The 19,388-nt window shown below is 38.6% G+C and overlaps 1 protein-coding gene across 6 annotated transcripts in view; it reads left to right on the top strand.

The window, feature by feature from the left end:
• The window catches only part of PRDM15 (PR/SET domain 15), a 39,821-nt gene extending 29,845 nt beyond the window's left edge, over positions 1-9,976 (top strand). For 5 of the 6 annotated variants that reach the window (XM_062599160.1, XM_062599169.1, XM_062599131.1 and 2 more), the window contains 8 exons: positions 277-356; positions 946-1,065; positions 1,769-1,900; positions 3,345-3,428; positions 3,628-3,803; positions 5,032-5,112; positions 5,516-5,728; positions 6,229-9,976. In XM_062599160.1, coding sequence (XP_062455144.1) covers positions 277-356; positions 946-1,065; positions 1,769-1,900; positions 3,345-3,428; positions 3,628-3,803; positions 5,032-5,112; positions 5,516-5,728; positions 6,229-6,702 — 1,360 coding nt within the window. In that variant the 3' untranslated portion in view covers positions 6,703-9,976. The remainder of the gene's footprint in view (positions 1-276; positions 357-945; positions 1,066-1,768; positions 1,901-3,344; positions 3,429-3,627; positions 3,804-5,031; positions 5,113-5,515; positions 5,729-6,228) is intronic. The other variant, XM_062599149.1, reaches the window with a different exon arrangement.
• The last annotated feature ends 9,412 nt before the right edge of the window (positions 9,977-19,388 follow it).

The raw sequence follows: 19,388 nt of genomic DNA, 5'->3' as shown, positions 1-19,388 counted from the left end.
CCCAGTTTGGGATTTATAAAGTATAAATCTATATTTTTAGCAAAAGTTTTAAACAACAAGAAAACCCTATAATTTGAGGACACAGCAATGCCAGGCTACATCAAGCTTGCAGTGAACTTACAGATTTCTTAAGGCTCATTTTTAAACTGCACTTACATTCTAAGGAAACCTTTCTAGTAATTTGTATTAACAAGTGAAATATAGTGACTGATAGAGCTGTCTGGAAACCACTTTGTCTCAAGAAAAAAGTATCAACTTTGGTCTCTTTGGTTTCAGATACATCCATCCATGTGAAATCTGTGGAAGGATATTTAACAGTATAGGGAATCTGGAAAGACATAAGCTTATACATACAGGTAAAAATGTTGTGTTTCATTACTCATTATCAATACTAAAAAGAAACTTCTGCTTCCAGTGCCTTCCTTATTTTTCAGGAAGAAATATCACTTTTTACTGTAAGATGCTATAAGATAAATGCTATGTTAATGATTTTAGGGTAGCGCAGTTTTCTAAAGCAGATAGTATTAAGGATGATATTTGGTGGACTCATGCAACCTAGGTCGCTTGTTAGTATAATGCAGGAGTCACCTGCTAAAAATCCTAATTCTGTATTCTTTTCTTCCTCTAATCCTTATCCATACCACCTTTACACAGACTGAAAACCACTATTACAAAATCTTTTTTTAGCAGCTGTTTATTATTTTGTGCTATGCAGCATTTTTCTACCTCAGCCTTTATCCTTTTTCAGATCTCACATAAAAAGCCAGCTTTTCTCCCTTTCCATTGCCCCTTATTCAGTTAGGGCTATAATATGTATAAAAGAGGTAGTTCACAATGCAGATGGACTGTTGCCCTGTAATTTAACAGAGTTTAGTCATTTTTTAGGGGATGCACATTTTTCATTAGAACTCTCTGTTTATGCTGTCTTTTAAATTTATTTTTAAGGTGTAAAAAGTCATGCTTGTGAACAGTGTGGCAAATCATTTGCTAGAAAAGACATGTTAAAAGAACACATGCGAGTCCATGATAATATCAGAGAATACTTGTGTGCAGAATGTGGCAAAGGTATGTCTAATGCCTTGTTTTCAATTACTTGTAATACTGAATTGCAGATTAATTTATGTGAATTAAAACTGAATCTGTTCTTTGAATATTGAGAAAATCCTTGGAGTGCTATAAATCCTGCATTTTTGAGTTTTAGAAACTATATTAATCAGGACCCTTATGGGTATATAAACTACCCCTAATTTTGCACTCCTTGGTTCTGTGCCCTTTAATGATTTTAATAAAATTTGGCTCTGTTCTGCTAGATTGAGGAGTGTTTGCCTGAGTGAATTCTATTGCATTTGCAGCACAAGAGTAAACACAAGTTAATTTTTTCATTGTAGGCTGTTTTCAGGCTTAACAAATATACCAAATATTCTTTTGATTTACTTACACTGTAACTTCAACAAATCTTAACCAATGCTTTACTGGAAGGCAGTAAATCTGACACCTCTAGTTATGATTTGTCTTTGCTTCTCCCTGCTGTTTTGTTTCCTCCTCACTGGGTTATTCAGATGTGTTCCAGAGCTTTTGCCTGGAATTAAAAACATAATGAAAACATGCATGGCTACCTACACTATTAAAACACGCAATCATGGATACCTAAGAGAGGTGATCCTAGAGCTACTGGCTAACAACATGATTGTCCTGATTTCTTCTCTGAAGGTAGGGAAGTAGACTAATTGTTATACAGTGCTTTTAGCTGTATCTTTGTGTCTCACAGGAATGAAGACAAAACATGCACTTCGGCACCACATGAAACTTCACAAGGGGATTAAAGAATATGAGTGCAAGGAATGTCACCGCAAATTTGCACAGAAAGTGAATATGCTGAAGCATTACAAAAGACACACAGGTGAGGTCTCTAAAGGTGTGCAAAAGTTGCACTGGATCAGCTAAATGGTTCCTGGAAAAACTCTTTAAGTCAGAGAGTATTGGGGATACTATTAAAAAAAATGTGTGCATTCTGCTTTTTAAAAGGGGCGGGGGGAAGCAAAGAGTCATAGAACCAGTAAGGTTGGAAGGGACCTCTGGAGATCATCTAGTCCAACCTCCCTGCTCAAGCAGGGTCACCTACAACATGTTAGACAGGGTTGCATCCAGGCGGGCCTTGAAGATCTCCAGAGAAGGAGACTCCACAACCTCTCTGGGCAACTTGGTCCAGTGCTCTGTCACTCTCAATGAAGAAATTCCTCCTCATATTCAGGTGGAACTTCCTGTAGTTCAGTTTCTGCCCATTGCCTCTTGTCCTGTTACATGGAACAACTGAAAAGAGTTTGTCCCCTGGACACCCTCCCTTCAGGTACTTACACACATTGATAAGATCCTCTCTCAGTCCTTTCTTCTCCAGGCTAAAGGCCCAGCTCTCGCAGCCGTTCCTCATAGGGCAGATGCTCCAGCCCTCTGGTCATCTTCGTAGCCCTACGCTGGACTCTGTCCAGCAGCTCCATGTCTCTCTTGTCCTAGGCAGCCCAGAACTAGACACAGGACTCGAGATGAGGCCTCCCCAGGGCTGAGGAGAGGGGCAGGATCACCTCCCTCGACCTGCTGGCAACATTCTTCCCAATGCAGTCCAGGAGACCATGGGCCTTCTTGGCCACAAGGGCACATTGCTGGCTCACAGTCAATTTATCATCCATGAGCACTCCCAGGTCGTTCTCTGCAGAGCTGCTTTCCAGCAGGTCAGCCCCCAGCCTGTACTGGTGCATGGAGTTATCCCTCCCTAGGTGCAGGACTTTGCACTTGCCTTTGTTGAACCTCATGAGGTTCCTCTCCACCCAGCTCTTCAGCCTGTCCAGGTCTCTCTGAATGGCAGCACAGCCCTCAGGTGTATCAGCCACTCCACTAGCCACAGGCCTCCAACTAGGCTCTGCACCGCTGATGACAACCCTCTGAGCCCTGCCATTCAGCCAGTTCTCAATTCACCTCACTGTCCACTCATCTAACACGTATGCAATTAAAGAAATATTGTTTGGTTGTTTTCTTGTTTTACTTTTTTAAGGGAGGTTGTTTTGATCTAGGATAGATCTAGAGTATTGTTTTTATTTTAAAATAGCCTTCAGGTTCTCATTTCCCCCAAAAAAATTTTACTTTCACATAAACTTCTGTTGGATTTCATGTTCTGTCTGATACAGTGACATGGCTTAGATTAAAAAAAATGGTGAAGCTGGGCTTTTGCTACTTGTTTGGCTGTGTTTTTTGTTTGTTTGTTTGTTTGTTTTTTAACTAATGTGAGATTTATAATTGTCTCAGGTGCCTTAGACCATTATCACTCTGATGTAAATGTACTCTTCATACAGGAATCAAAGATTTCATGTGTGAGCTCTGTGGGAAGACATTCAGTGAGAGAAACACAATGGAGACTCATAAGCTGATTCATACAGGTAAGTCCTCTGAAAAAACAGTGTCCAAAGACTAAAACTTAATTTTGTTCCTAGGCATGCTTTGAACTTGGTAGTCTTGAAGTAGTGTTACATATCATGTAATATCAACATAAAAATGTTCCTCTCATTGAGATGCTGCCAATACAATACTCATCTTCAGGTGCTGTTGCTAACAGCTTTTCATTCCATCTGCCACCAGTAGGAAAACAGTGGACATGTTCGGTTTGTGATAAGAAGTATGTCACTGATTACATGCTCCAGAAGCACATCCAACTCACTCATGACAAGGTAGAAGCCCAGAGCTGTCAGCTGTGTGGGACAAAGGTTTCTACCAGAGCATCCATGAGCCGACATATGAGGCGTAAACATCCAGAGGTGAGTTAGTACAGCAGGTAGACAATGAGGTTTTTGGCTGTCTGAGTTTTTAAAGGAGCTCTGTGGCCTTCAATGACTTGAAATGAATTACTATTTTTTTTCCTGGTTTTTTGAGGCTAATTTTGGCCAAGGATAAACCATTCCTTGTTTAAATGGTGTCTGTTAAACGTACACTTAACACAACAAAAGGTCTTATTCAGTTAAGTTTAGGTAGTAAACATTGTCTATTCCTAAAAATAAAGTTGTCCAATTATGTAAATCCCCCTCCCTTTTTTTTAACCTATGTTTTTTTCCTGTTTTGTCTTCAGCCATTAGTGAGCGTAATTGATTATTTTCTTCCCATTGTATAATTTGTATTTAGAAATGTTCTGAAAGAAGTGGTGAATTGGGAGGTGCTAATAGCATCTGCTGATGATTTTAAAAAAAACTATATATATTCTGAGTATTAAAGATGAATGCTGACTGTGAAGAATCTGGCTAGAGGAATATTTGGTATGACCTTAGTGGGATTGTTTCTGTGTTCTAAATTTCTCAATAGCTGTTGTGTTTTCTCTCAGCATTTATTACTTAAGTTGGCTAAGGCTTGTCCTTTCCTTCAAGGCTTTATTTTACAACCAATTATCATCACATACTGCTTTGCCTTGAACTGTCTGCAGTTTGTATATGATGACTGGGAAAGGAAGTTAACAAAAAGCTTCGTTTATTGATTTTTGCATTAAGAATGCAGCTAAATACCTGCCATTTAGAGGACAATTTGTTTCTGTTCTTTGATAAGTGGAGATGTATGGATTTTGTAGATTCTACTGTGAATAATTGAGTAGGACACAGCTGATAGATTTGTAAACAGAAATGCTAAAATAATAGTTTTTTTGACAAACGCATTGTTTTATGTAGAATTCTTTACTTCTCAACTTCTCAGGGGGTTGTCTTCTGTCTAGAATACGAAAGTTGTCTTTTAGTGTTGTCTTTAAACTTTGTTGCTGGTTTACAGTGAGAAAGGAAAATCTTATATGCCAGAAGATGTAGATTATTATTAAAAAAAAAAAAAAAAAGGCCATGGGTAAATTCATTATATTGATGATGTGTGTAAAATCACAGAATCACAGAATGGTTGAGGTTAGACTACATCATTTCTGCTTTGTAATAGGATATACTATGGCAGTACTATACTGTTCGTCCGTGGTTTGCACTGCTACAGTTTACCAGCCTGATACCTGTTTGTCCTTAGGTTCTTTCAGTGAGAATTGATGATTTAGAGCAGCTGCCAGAAACTACGACCATTGATGCCTCCTCGATTGGGATTGTTCAGGTAAACTCACCACTGCACAATTCTGATGGGTTTCAGGCCCCAGGGCTACTGGAGAGTTGGGGCAATGTTACTTTCTTGTTAAGTATCATAATTGGGCATAGACTGATTAGCAAGGCATGTGTATCTTACCTGAGAGAGTCAGCCCAGCCTAACCTGATTTATGCCATCTTTTAAACAGTACAAGCGGATGCAAGTTGTTGATCTGTTTTGTTGTATAGCATAGAGGCTGATAAAATGGAGGGAATTACAGGGCATGTGCTTATTCCTTCAGATGTGTTTTTTGCTGAAGTTTGTCTCTTCACTCGAGAATCAACAGTGAACTGACTTCAGTTGATAGTGTCTTTACTCAGAACTTCACTGAGCAAAATTACTTGATGTTTTCTTTTGAAATTTTTCTCTCCAGCCGGAATTAGCTTTGGAACAGGGAGAGTTACCAGAAAGTAAACAGCATATGAAAGCTCCTAAACGTGGCCAGAAACGAAAGCAAAAGCCAGGTGAGGAGGAGGAAGCTCAAGTGCCTGAGGACCCTGCCTTCAGTGAATACACAGAGAAGGAAGCTGAATTCACAGGAAATGTCGGCGATGAGACTAATTCAGCAGTACAGAGTATTCAGCAGGTGAGTTCCAGTAGAAGGGTGATGGGCAAAATGCATTGCTTAGAGGGATGATACTTCTGTTTTCCTAATGGCAAACACAAAAGAGTGATTTGAGCATTTAAGGCTAGTGTGATAAGTCATGGTAATACAAAGATAAATAGACACTTGAACGAGGAGTCAGGTCAGTCCCAATAAACTCCTTATACTTTTTTTTTTTACTTCCTTTGGCATTACTGTCTCTATTTACCAGATTCCTGGCTGAAGCTGTGACTGCAAGTGTGAAAGTTAATTCAGCTGATTGTTTGAATGTTACATCTGCCTCTCTCCTTACTTTCTTAGTTTTATACTTGGAAGTTGTTATAATCCAAGCTTTCTGTGTTCTCTATCATCTGCATGATTTCTTCCATTGGTAGTAGTAACATTTGAGCTCATCAGCATTCAGCTGATTTGTCTTGATGCTAGTTATTTGGTAGACAGCTGCAAGATACAAGACTGAGGATACCTTTCTGTTTTTTCCTCAGGTGGTCGTGACCCTCGGCGATCCAAATGTCACAGCCCCTTCCAGTTCCGTTGGGCTGACAAATATCACTGTTACCCCCATTACTACAGCAGCTGGAACCCAATTCACAAACCTGCAGCCAGTGGCTGTGGGCCATCTGACTGCACCTGAACGCCAGTTACAGCTGGACAACTCAATTCTCACTGTGACATTTGATACCGTCAGTGGTTCTGCTATGCTGCACAACCGCCAAAATGACATTCAGATCCAGCCACAGCCAGAGACAGCCAATCCTCAGTCTGTAGCCCATTTTATAAATCTGACGACGTTAGTGAACTCTATTGCTCCTCTAGGGAACCAGATAACAGAACAGCATCCTCTGACATGGAGGGCGGTGCCCCAAACTGATGTCTTGCAGCCCCAGGCGCAGCCAACGCAACAGCAATCAGGACAGCAACAGGTTCAAACAGAGCAACAACAGATGTATAGCTACTAATTTATACTTGAAAAAAATTTGAAATGGACAGTACTTAGAGACAAAAACACAAACATTTGGAAAATTTCTAATAGGATTGTTTGCTGGATACCAAACAGAGATGTGAAAATGTTTATACAATGAAATGTAAGCTAAAATTGGCCTAGTACCCTGCAACACCCTAATCTCAAGATTCTCACATCATCTCTAGATATTGCACTGTCTTTAAAGAAAAAAGAGGAAAATGAAAAAAATCTCATACTAAATTTAGCACCCCCTTGCACTGTGTATTTTGTGCAGTAAGACTGAGATACAACAGGAGCATCACAATACATCTTAACCAAAGCAGGGAAATCCTAAATGATATGACAGTGATGATTTACAAAACCCTTTTAGCCATAACATGTCATTTCTTTCCAGTCTGGTAATTAAATATGGAGACCTTGTTCACAGTGAGCTGGAATGCACTTGTGGCCACCTTGTAGAGACTGAAATGTAAAGTCACAAATGGGCAAAACAATAATTGTCTTGGTTTTTTTCTTCTTTAGGTCTTGTATCTAACAGCGTTGGTAAAGTAGGTGGAGGTTGGGACTTGGGGTGGGGGATGAGTGTGGTGTGGAAGAAAATGTATCCAATTTCACAAACTTTCCATGTAAGCGATGGGAAAAACCCTGTACCCATAACACAGTGTTAGTACTACTTGAATCAGATAGCTGGTCTAATGCTAAAGCAACTTTAATGGTCTTCTAGCCAGGTTTGATGCAAAACAGTTATGAAGTGAAACCAGAATGTGATACAATTTTATGTAATTTTTCAAAACTGCTCTTTGAATATTGCTTTTAGCTAATAGGCCTGAAGAGCAATCAGTCCCTTTTGATCAAGTTCGGGATGTGAATTTTTATCAATTAGTCTTTCATTGTGTAATAAACATTTGAGAAAGCATTTTTATATATACATATATAGCCTTTGTATGTTACTATGTGTTCCTGGTGAATATTTGTGTGAAGAACACTGTTACCAATGTGATCCATTAATTTTTTCATGTCATATTGCTCTTTCTTGCAGAAATAGTGTGTGGATTCTGCTCCTTCTATTTCTAAAGTTTATAGCCACACACAGACTGTGGGAAATGCAAGTCAGAGAAAAGAATATCTGAGATGTATTCTGCCACATGGAGGCAGTATGCATTAGTGCATAATGGACAAGGTTTGCATGAATGTTGGGAATATAAATAATGGGTTTGGCAAAATACATTAATGCTGATAGTGGAGTTTCATTCCATTCTCCATGTATTGATGTGCAGTCTGGACTCTTGCATATCAAGAAGACAATATCCTTCCCACAAAGAAAAAACATCTGATATCAAAAAGGAGCAAACTAAAAAAAAGTTTGATACCTGGAATTCTGAAAGGCAAATCTGCCCGACCAGCTGTGGCTGAAGAACACATTCCTTTGAGGCAGCAAACAGAGCCACAGAACCAAGCTAAAGATTTTCTCTGAGGATGAAGCAATTCTGTGTTTGATAGTGAAGACAGAATGATGGTTGTGAAAATCCTTTCTGTGCCTTTCATATCAATTAAGATGTTCTATTTATTAGCAGAAATATGATGAAGAATGAGTTCAGCTGTGAAAGTCTGCATTAACATGGTCTACTTGACCTCTAAAGGATGCCTTATAATCTCTACAACAAATCCTTCTAAAGTATAAAAGTTTAGAAATTAAATGTTACGCTCCCATGGTTTTCTTGGTGCCACACCAGTGTCCAAAGGCCCACTATGTTAGGCTCTGTGCAAAGCCTAATTGCAAGAGGACACGTACAGGAAACTTTGTAAATGTCAACAAGTCCACAGAAAGTTGGTATGGGAGGGACCTATATGTGGGTAGGATAAGGACACATATCGGAAAGAGAAAATGTCACTTAGCAGTGTGGAAAAAGAAGGAACTCTCTTATTCCTCAACCCCTTCTGACTTCCCCAGATCCTTTTTACACATTAGCATGAAATACTGTATTTTTTTAAGCTTCCCCATATCCTCAGAAGTAGAGATTTATGGTCCTCTATCACATAGGTTATTTCACGATTGGCTCAGGCCAAATGAATTTCTCCTCGGCTGTCATATCCACCAGGTGCTTTCCTTTCAGAGCAAACCCAGTCGTCAAAAGGAAGCTAGATTTTATTTATGAAACATTGTTTATGTACTTAAAACTTTTTTCATTGCACTCAGTGCCTAAATGGTAAAGGTGCACGTTATCTTTTGTCAGGGTGATTTTTTTTAAAAAAAAAAAAGAGAAAGGAAAGCAAATGAGGTCCTAGAATCAAGTTATTGTAGTAAATAAAAGGTAGTTAACATCTAAAGAATATATATACTTATATATGTACATACAGGGTTATAGTGCTGCATGTAGACTTTCCAGAAGATCTGTTTCTGATTTAGACACATGTAATTGACGATTAAAATCATTTTAAGTGGGGAAGAGGAGATTTTTTGCGCTCACTGCAGAGTGAGTATATCTGCTCTGCGTTAATACCACTAATAGCATTCATGATACATTGAATCAAGCTGAGTCATTTTAACATGTAATTGCATAACTAGTTGATAAGAATGCATATGCAGGTAATCGCTCATTGTGGAGACTGCTCCAACTGTACAAAACCAAATGTGATCCTCTGGTTCCCTCTTTTGGCCAGCTAGCATCCCTCAACATCTTACTGGCCTGCAGAATCCCATGTGAGCTAGTTAGCATCTCGTCTTTCTGATAATGATTGATTCTAACTGATTAAAACAGGAATGATCAGAAAATAAATGCTTAAGTGTGGGTGATCACATAAAAAAGAAATGTCTCTATTCAGTCTTTCAGTATCCCTAAAATCTTAAATCATATTCTGCCTCAGGACGGAAAAATAATCATCATCGGAAAAAGCTTTCACTAGCCCATTTTGATATGCCTGAGTCAAAAAAAGAACAACAAAATGTTCTTTTTAAATCTTGACTTTTCCTGCAACAATCACTATAGTATCTCATCTTCTTTCAGCTTGATATTACTATTACTACAGTTATTGACATCCCTAAGAGACAAAACTGTATCCTGACTGCTGCAACATGCAAAATTTCAGAACAAATCATGTTTCTGAAGAAGTTGGAAATGGATTTCTCTTCAGATAAACCTTACTTTAGATAAATAATGAATGCCAGCCATGCTCCCAACTAAGCCTTTTTCAGATGAATACCAAAGTTATACTGATGCTGTTTCAAATTGCACAACAAATAAAAATATGTAAGGGATATGCAATCCAAATTTCCTTTGTCAGTTTATTTCTAGCGTTTTCAGCTATAGGATACAAAGATTACTGTTTTCAGCCATGTGTTCAGGATTTTGCATTACAACTGTTACATAATTATAACAAATTGTAGCATTATTTTGAGCCAAAGGAGTGATACTGTGCAATGTTCCGTGTATTGTCATTATTTACTAAGATTGCTGTTTAATTGAATGCTGTCTATGGTACATGGGCTCTAAAGTAAAGGAGCAACAAGGTACAGAACCCTTTCTCTACTAGCGTTGTTATTATTTTCTGGTCTTGAATTAGAATTTTTTCTTTCAAATTACATAGACTTACTTTAAAAGCAGTAAGTGTAATAGAGGATTTTATGCATCCCACAATATACAAAAACATAGGAGAGCATTCTAAAATATTTATTAAATAGATTGTTGATATACAATAACAGAAAGCAGAAGAGATTAAATCTTCCTTGGCTATGGTTGGTGGTGAGTTTTCTCAGGAAAACCTGCTATATCAAGTGTCATTATACTCCCTAGAATTTAAACTTTTGAGATGTGTCAGTACAGAAACTGTTTTTGCAGAAAGTTACCAGTTTTCTATCTGTCTAAACAACAAAGTTTCTGTACTTTCTAATTGATCTAGAAATTGTTTGAAGTTAACAGATAATCGTTGGGTTTAGTTCTAGTATTGAATTTTCTGTCAGTTTGTCAGGATGATACACTGGTGTTCTCTGCACATAAAGATGCCTGAATTTCTCATCCTGAAAACAAGGAATGGAAAAAATACTATACATCCAAGAGACAATCTTATAAAAACTATAGGTATTACCTAATGTGTATTGGGTAAACAGCTTTCTTAGTATCGTTTTGTGAATTCTTGATCAGAAATATTTCCTTGTAATTCAGTAATACTCCCTTAGTGCTATTTACAGTAACAGTATCACTCCTTGTATTTACTTTTGGCCTTACATTTATTATGGCTGTAGGCATAACTGTTAGAAAATTCTTATCCCTTTACATTTTTTGTCATGACCTCTTACGGTGGTTGTCAGTATGTTGGCCCGATCTAGTGCAATGGGAGAAGGAAACGTGCTACTGATCTCCATCACTGGATTCACAGCAAAGCTCCAAGGATTTTGTGGACAGAGCCTGTACAGCCAAGTGACTTGCCGCTATGAGATTAGTAACCAAGGTTTGTATTCATACAAGGGTTTTTGCTGTATAGTAAATCCAAAGTGTTAGGTTGGCACGTGGTGGTGGGGGAGTGTTTCCATTATGTTTGTCATCAATATGTTTGAGAGTTTCTTGAGTAGTGAGACGCCACTACCACATTTGCACTGCATATAGCCAGATGCTGTTGAGTGTTTTTGAGTTAAAATGTTGGAACTCTGTAAAGCTACGTTTACTTCACCTTTCAGTGTAACCATGGTTTGAAAATAGGTTTCTTGCCTCAAACACTGAGAAGGCTGTTCTGATTCCTTTTTTCCCCTCTTGAGTGCAAAGTGCGATTCTGCATGTGCACTACTCTCAGCTACAGAATGTACAATTCAGTTGAGACTGGAAAACGGCCTAATGATGACTGACACTTTGAAGCATTTTTCTAAAGAGTCTAAGCTCACTGTTGCTAAACTTAAATTCCTAACAGCTAAGGTGAAAGAAAGTGTATCCTTTGGGTATGGCAGGAAAGTTGAGAACTGTCCAAGAGACTCAGTCTACTTCCTAGAGTCAGGATTTCATCATGTGTAGTATAATGCTACTATCTTATCTGTGAGCTATTCTAAGCAGTTACTGTGTCTGATTAATCACCAAAACTTTTGAAAAGCTGATTATTTTACAGTTGTAATGGCTGAAGGGCAGCTGATGTCAAAAACAATTAAAAATACTGAGTTTTCAAGTTTACTCCATCTAAAGCAGTCTTTTATTTCTAATGTCTTCCTTGCTCTTCGTTGAGTGTTTTCCTGTACTTTTTATTTGTGCCTAGATTTTGATTCTAAAAAATATTTAAGGCATTTGGTAAAGGTAGCAAAAGCTAAATTTCTACCAAAAAAAAAGGGGGCAGAAATGGCAAAATCAGGAGTTAAAATTAGCAGAACTAATGATGCTAATTTTCTACAGATTTCTGCCCTTCTACCCACACAAGTCTAAGATTCTTGCCACGACACTAGCACAAGAAAAGAGACTGTGCATGCTCTGGCTAGTTTGTAGCTGCTTTGGTATGGATGGATGAGCCGGGTAATGTTAATAAGACTAGATACTGGCTGAGTTCTGCCTTCCCCACAAGCCTTGTACTTACTTCAGTATCTCTTCCCTACACAGCTGGCTATTTTCTCAGAAGGAACATGAGTATCTCTGAGACTCGTACATCTCATGTTTAGTGAACTTCAGAAAACAGATTGAAAACTGAGGAGAAAGAGGGACCTGGGGGCTGAGAGACAATAAAATACACTGCAAATACAGCTAAAAGAAAAAAAGAAAATACATGCTTAGCCTGCTATGCAGAACTATATGGTAAGTTGTGATGTTAACTAAATTTAATGATTCTTATGTTCAGGTGCTTTTTTTTTCTGATAGAACCTATGTCTTGCTACTCGTATAGGGGAAAGTGTTAATGTGTGTTTAGTTTACCAGAAATTAAATTCAAAGGTAAAACTTGCTTAGTGTGTTATATGCAGCAACATGCAGAAACCAAAGCTTAAGATACCCATACGATAAGGGAATGAAGCAGATCCACATTTCATCACTTTTTGGAAATGGCTAGAGCAAGCTTATGGGCAACATTTTCTCAAGGGGTGAATATCCTTTTCCACATGCAGAATAGACTATTGCGCACGTGCTAGCAATGTAAGTCTGACACAGGAGTGTCACCAATAGGACTAGAAGAAAGGAGGCTCTCTGCAATCAAAACAAAAAGCAATACAAAAAAAATCAACGACCTCGTTCAAAGAAAAGGCTAGGTAAGTTCTAACCCTAGCTCCTCTTTGTGCCAAAGAGAAAGAGGTAAGAATTGCCCTAAATCTGTTACTCAGGCCGTGTTGTGGGTTGTTTAAAAAGGAAATCAACTACATGTGTGAGCTCCTCTTCCCCTCTCTCCACACCCATGCCTATGTGAGACCCTAGTCAGAGCTTTCAAAATAATAAATACCTATGTCTGATGTACAAATAGCATTTGTGCCCAAAGGCCATAGTTATCATACAGATTTCAGCATCAATTTTCAACGTAAATGTAGGTACAGCAGTTGGGGGTGTTTGGACAGAAGTGGAGTTTGGGAGGAAGGAAAAAATAGATCTTTCTTGCCCTCCTGTGAAGCCCATTGTGAGGCTTTTTTTTTTTTTTTTTTTTTTTTTTTTTTTTTTTTTTTTTGCTATAAAGCTAGTGGAATCAGTGACAAAGCACAGTCTATAAAGATGCAAAAGAGAAGAGCTTAAAATGCATAATCAAAGAGAAAAATGAGAAACTTTGTCCTGAAGGTAAATGCATCTGCTTCTCATTCACTCTCCTCCCTTTTCCACTACTTTTTTTTTTCCCATGAAATACATGCAAATCCCAACATGCAGTAAATTTTCCTCCAGGCATAATATACTTGTGTGGCTATTTAAGTAAGAAGTGGGTTGAATAGAGATAGGAGCTGAAAAGCCTATCTCCTTTTTTGCAGAAAAGCCTTGGAGAAAAATGCTCTTATTCACTGCTGTTGCTTTAGAGTAATCTAGTCACCCTTGAGAGCTCTGGCTAGTACAGGGATAGCTGTTATTTTAATTATACAGCACAGACGTTTCCTTCTGAATTAATTTTGTCTTCTCTCAGAACAACACTTCTGAGTCTACCGAGGAAAAAAAAAAGGCCTTCAACTCTGCGTGAGCATTTCAATCAAAATGAAGGGTGGTTTAAAGGGTAATTGAAGCAGAGCAAGAACCTGCTGGAATCAATGCTTGCAAGAAAGCACAAATTCTGGTTGCGTGGGCCACGTACAAAATCGCCAGCGCCTACGAGAGCAGTCGCTGAGCGCCTGGGCGGCCTCCCAGACGTGGCTACGAGGAGCCTTCCCTCTCGCAGTTGTACGCGCTGCCAGTCGACGCGCCTGCCGCGGAGGGTAGCGAGGCGCACGCTCTTCACGAGGAGACCGAAGCGAAGAGCGCGCCCAGCGGGAGCCCGCCGCCTCTAGAGGCGGCCAGCGGTGAGGGGGCACCGGCCGGTGAGGCTGGTCAGCAGCGGTCGCGGGAAGACGTTTCACCCGCCCGACGGCCACGGCTCTCGCGCGGGCTCACCGCTACCGCCCCCTCCCCCCGCCGCCGCTGGGGCCGTTGGGACCGTTAGCGCGGGGAGCGGCTCGGCCCGGCCCGGCCCGGCCAGTGAGTTAGCGCCCTGCCTGCCGCGGGCTGCAGGCGGCTGGCGGGGCCGGGGGAGCCCGCAGAGAGGGACCGTTAGGCGCTGAGGCAGGGCCCGGGGGTGCGCGGCGGGCGAGTGCGTCAGCCGCTGAGGCAGGGCGCAGCGATGGCGGCAGGGGCCGCTAGCCGCTGAGGGAGGGCGCGGGGGCACCGGCGTCCCTTGTCGTTAAGGGGATCGGGATCCAAGCACAGTTGTGGATTGTTTTCTCCCTGCGTGCTTCTTAAGCCATGGTGGATACCGACATAGATCAATTAGAATAATTATACCTTGAAATATATATATATATATATATATATATTTCCCTAGTAATATTAACACAATATTTGGAGTAACTTTATTAAAGTTACTGCACTGCTTGGCAGTGAATTGTATGTGGCGTAACTGGTACTCTTCTTATTCTGCAAGATGCCTTTAGGGGTGCCTATGTTTCTTGCTTCGGGTCAATAAAAAAGGACTTGGTGAAATAAAGCAGTTACAGCAGTTTAGGTGGAACTGTTACAATGTGAGGCGAGTACCACTTGCAATATAAGGTGACCAGTTCTTTTAGAAGCTTTCTGGTAATTAACCTGTTTGATGGAGGAATACCTCCTAGTCAGTATTTTTGCTAAGTACAAAAGTTTTGCCAGTTGAGTTGGATGCATTCCCCTTCGCATGCTATTTTTGTAACCAGTGTTATGTCAGTGCCTGACTTCTAATTAGTAGAATCAGCAAGAGCACTAGTGAAGACACAGTCATACTTTTATACTGATGCTTTAGGCTGTTGGACAGAGTTCGACTTCCAGATCTGTATGCGTTGATGAGAAAAATAAGAGCCTCCTCCCAGTTGCCTGTTACCATCCTCCTTGTAAAGTCTGCTGATGTTGGAGATCCATCAGCTGATCTGCTTGAAGACTGTTTAAACTTTTAAAAATTAATACAGATTACTGGCAATAATGCAACTTAGGGAGTGGTAAGCAGTTGAACTGGCAGATCTTTGAAAGTAGTAAGACAGGGAAGGAAGACGGGAGTGGAAAACAACTGAAAACAGGCTAATAGTTTTTAACAAAGTTTCCTGCTGATGTACCTACCCCAGTCACAAAAAGGCAGTGGAACTCTTTCTCCTGGTTGTGTATTCCGGTTGCTACCTCTGTGCTAGTAAAAACAGTCGTGTGACGAGTTGATCAGAAAACTGATTTAGCCATTTGTTCACACGTCCTCGTCCACCTCCAGCTTTCAACTGTGTTAGTTTTCTCATTGGTTTAATGTTTGACTATACAAATTTCAGTGCGGGATCTTGAGAAGAACAAGAATGTATGGCAGGGGAGGATAGATCCAGCCTTGTTCAGTGGGAGCCCACATTAATGTCAGGTTAAAAATTGTGGCATTGCACTCCTGGTAATGATGCTTTGGTTTTTATGTGGAAAGAGGTTTTACAGTACTGCCATAGATTTAAATTATAATACGTGCACCCTCCTTTGGTGGTTGACATGGTGATCATAGAACTCCTATTGTGTGATTGTAATGAAAATGTTGCAACCTGTGGGTTCTGGCAAGTTGTAGAAGTTTGCAAAATAGGGGCTTTCTCTTAAAAAAAAAAAAAAAAAAAAAAAAAAAGAGTAGTAAGTAAAAAAAGTTCATGTAATTTAGGAGCTTGTGATCTTAATGGCTTTTTTTAAGTTATCATATTAGATTTCAGTAATTTCCTTAAAAAAAAAAAAAAAAAAAAAAACTTCTCTGTATTTCTGAAGATTTTAGGCAATGGCCACCAGAAGCAAATTTAAGAACTCTGAATTGATACTACCATGTGAATGGGAAGGATGCTTCTTTGTAGGAAAATGCACAGAGGAATTTTATAATCACATTGCAGAACACTTGAAAGAGTATCTACAGCATCCCCTGGAAAAAGCAGGTCATTTATGCCTCAAATGCCACACATTATATTGCAGTTTTGAAGATTACTTCCTAATCTAAGATACAGTACTGGCTTCAGTTTTACCTGCACTGCAGGCCTTCATAGCTTTTACTAGGCCCACATACATGAAGGCCTCAGCCAAGGGCTTGTATTTGCTTTTTGCTTTGCATCTGTTTGTCTTTCACTTTTGTTTGTTGATAGGTGTTACTAAAATAGAGACTCTAGAGGTGATATCATGAGAACTTTTAATGACTTTTTTAAATAAGATTAGGGTCTAAGTAGGTGTAATTTTCTAAAACAGATTTTAAAAAATATAGTTTTGAAAGGCAGAGTTATTCCCCTTCAAAGAACTGATCAGAGGCTTAAGGATTCTAAGTTTAAAGTACCAGTTGTAGGATCTTTACAGAGAAACAGAAACTTTTATTGGTTGTGCAGTAACTGCCTTACTTGCTTACATACACTGAACGCTTCATAGCTGGTGTTGTATTTTGCATCTAATACGATTAAATGTTAAGGAAAACAGAAGAAATCTTGTTCTGCAGAAGATTATAGACAATCTTTGTGGATGTAATAACAATAATATATTAGTCTTTTTAATATAGCTCTTTTGGCTCTTGTGTATCCTGCTCTTTATTCTTAACACTGTAATCAAGTGTAATTACAGGTGTAGGCATTTTAATTATAGGTGAATGAGTTTTAATTAAAAGGTGAAAAAAATAGAATTGGACCAACATTAACAATGTCTCCATGACCTAACCTGAAGAGTGTCGTGGTGTAAACCTCAGAAAAATATTAATTTTTACCAGTTTTTCCTATTGAATCTATGAATTGTCTTTCTGCAAAAAGTTGCGTTTTAAGCTCTTAAGTACTCCAGTATTGTTGTGGTTTGAAAAAATGGAAAATCTGTTTGCCACTGAGATTTGCCAGGTTTATCTACTGCATTATCAGTGGACAGCAATTACCAGTTTCTCTGCTAGGGTTACTTACAGACCATGAGGTTAAGAGAAGTGTAAGTACTAATTGGCTATTGGTAGACTCGTCGTGACACCCAGTTTCAGATTTTGTGCAGTGCTCTGTAAAATATTCTTTTTTCTTTCTTTTGTTTAGAGCAGTACCAGTGTTGGTGGAGAAGTTGTAAATTTTTGGCAAAAGATCCCAGAGAGCTGATAATGCATGTCAATTTTCACAGTTACCACACCAAACTGAAATTCATAGGCTCTCAGTTACGGACATTGCACCACAATTTGCCAGCATGTTTGCAGAACAGCCATAGCCAGCATCAATTACCAAAGTCCTCAGAGGAGTTTGTTTGCCACTGGGAAAATTGTGATGTAAGTGAAATATGTTGAGATATTAATAGTCTTTTTTTTTTTCTCTCTCTCTTTTCCTAGTTTTACCTTAGCATTCCTTGAATTTGACCTATGGAAATAGAGAAACCTTATTACTGGGAAATTTTACTGAATCTTGCCTCTAAATAGTGTTTCCCACTATCTTCTTAACTAATATATGTTAATCATTATGATAGCATTCACCAAATGTAAACAACATATTTGCATAACATCTAGGACCTTGAATGCAAGTTTCCTTTCTCTTTGTTGTTACTACAGTGATCTTTTTCACAAAGATAAAAGTTTTCTTGTGTTTTAACAGCATACATGCAAACTTGGTAGTTATTTGAGAAGGTCCAGAGAGGTTTATTATTTATTTAAAGAAAGGTGACAGAATATCTGATGTTTCCGTGGGCAGTTGGAAAAGGTTTCTGTTTGTTTGTTTTCTGGCACAAGGTGATATCAGACATGTGCAATAAGCCATTCATCTTTAAGTCTCATGTTCAAATATGGCCAAGATTGGTTTCAAATGGTTTCTATTCTGATCACTTTTTGGTGCCCTGTACTAAATAAAATGATTATCCATTCAATTTCAGTGCTGCTATTTTTATATAAAAAGAGCCAAGATGTTTATCAATTGCTATTTTTTTTGCCGGTGTTAGCACTGACTATATACATTTCTTTATAATTCTTAGAGATGTTCTTTCCTGGTCAAAGTGAGATAGTATTGATATAACATTAAAGGGAAACGCTTTCTCTGTCACTTTTGGCCTCAGAAATTCTGCTCTATTTATGGCCAGAGAGTATTATTTTTTTGCAACCACAGGACTGATACCTTGCTAGTGGCATTTTCAAACCATCTTCTTTTGTTTAACTGTTGCACAAGATAGATTTCAGATAATCTTTCTTTGCTACTCTCTCTAAAATGAAAGACATTGTTGCCTTTACCCCTGTCTGATTTACATTATTTTTTTCCATGTGTTGTATGTGGTTTTGGTTTCATTTGAGTTAAATAGTATAACATTTTGTTTTTAAAAACAAAATAAAGTGATACTCAAGAAAGGATCCAGCTAAAAGAAAGGTTGTATTGTGGAAATCAGAAAAACATTGAAATTCAAACATTTTACACACCTCATATGGGCAAAGCTGATGTGGTTTTATCAACACTGAACTATGAATTAAAAGTTTTGCTTGTTTTGAGAAAGCAATGTTTATGAAAGACCTTTCATCCTTTTTCCTTCTGTCTTTCTAGGCCTTTCAAAGATACATGAGTTATCATCCTTAAATCTTGTATTTCTTTTATGACTTTTTCATATCAAAGGTGTGGTAAAATTAATTTATGACATCAACCATGCTAGTTGAGGTTATAAACAAATATTTATAAGGATAATAATATTTCCATGCCAGGGAATGTCAGATTGGTGGAGTTTCACATAAGTAGCCCTCATGTATATGCCATTGTTGAATTGGAATCTGTAATGTTTGAATAAATACACTGAAATGATGGAGTGAAATTCTGTTTGTTCTCTGATGGTGGTAACAGCCTATGTTTGCTAACCTTCCCCTTGCTAAATCTAAAGTTATTTCCAGTTTTCTCTTAATACTTAATGTTTCAGTTAACAGATTGTTTACGCTACAGCGTACATAAAGGTGAGGTACCTCCTAACCTGTATGTTACTTGTGGGCAGAATATACCTCTTTTGTCTGTTTTGACTGTGAATTTAAAGTATTATACTCATAATGCTATGAAGAATATACCTCTTTTGTCTGTTTTGACTGTGAATTTAAAGTATTGTACTCATAATGCTATGATCTCTCTCTTTT

Source organism: Rhea pennata, chromosome 1 (genome assembly GCF_028389875.1).
Source record: "Rhea pennata isolate bPtePen1 chromosome 1, bPtePen1.pri, whole genome shotgun sequence".
NCBI lineage: Eukaryota > Metazoa > Chordata > Aves > Rheiformes > Rheidae > Rhea > Rhea pennata.
This window is presented reverse-complemented; position numbering and strand designations above follow the sequence as displayed.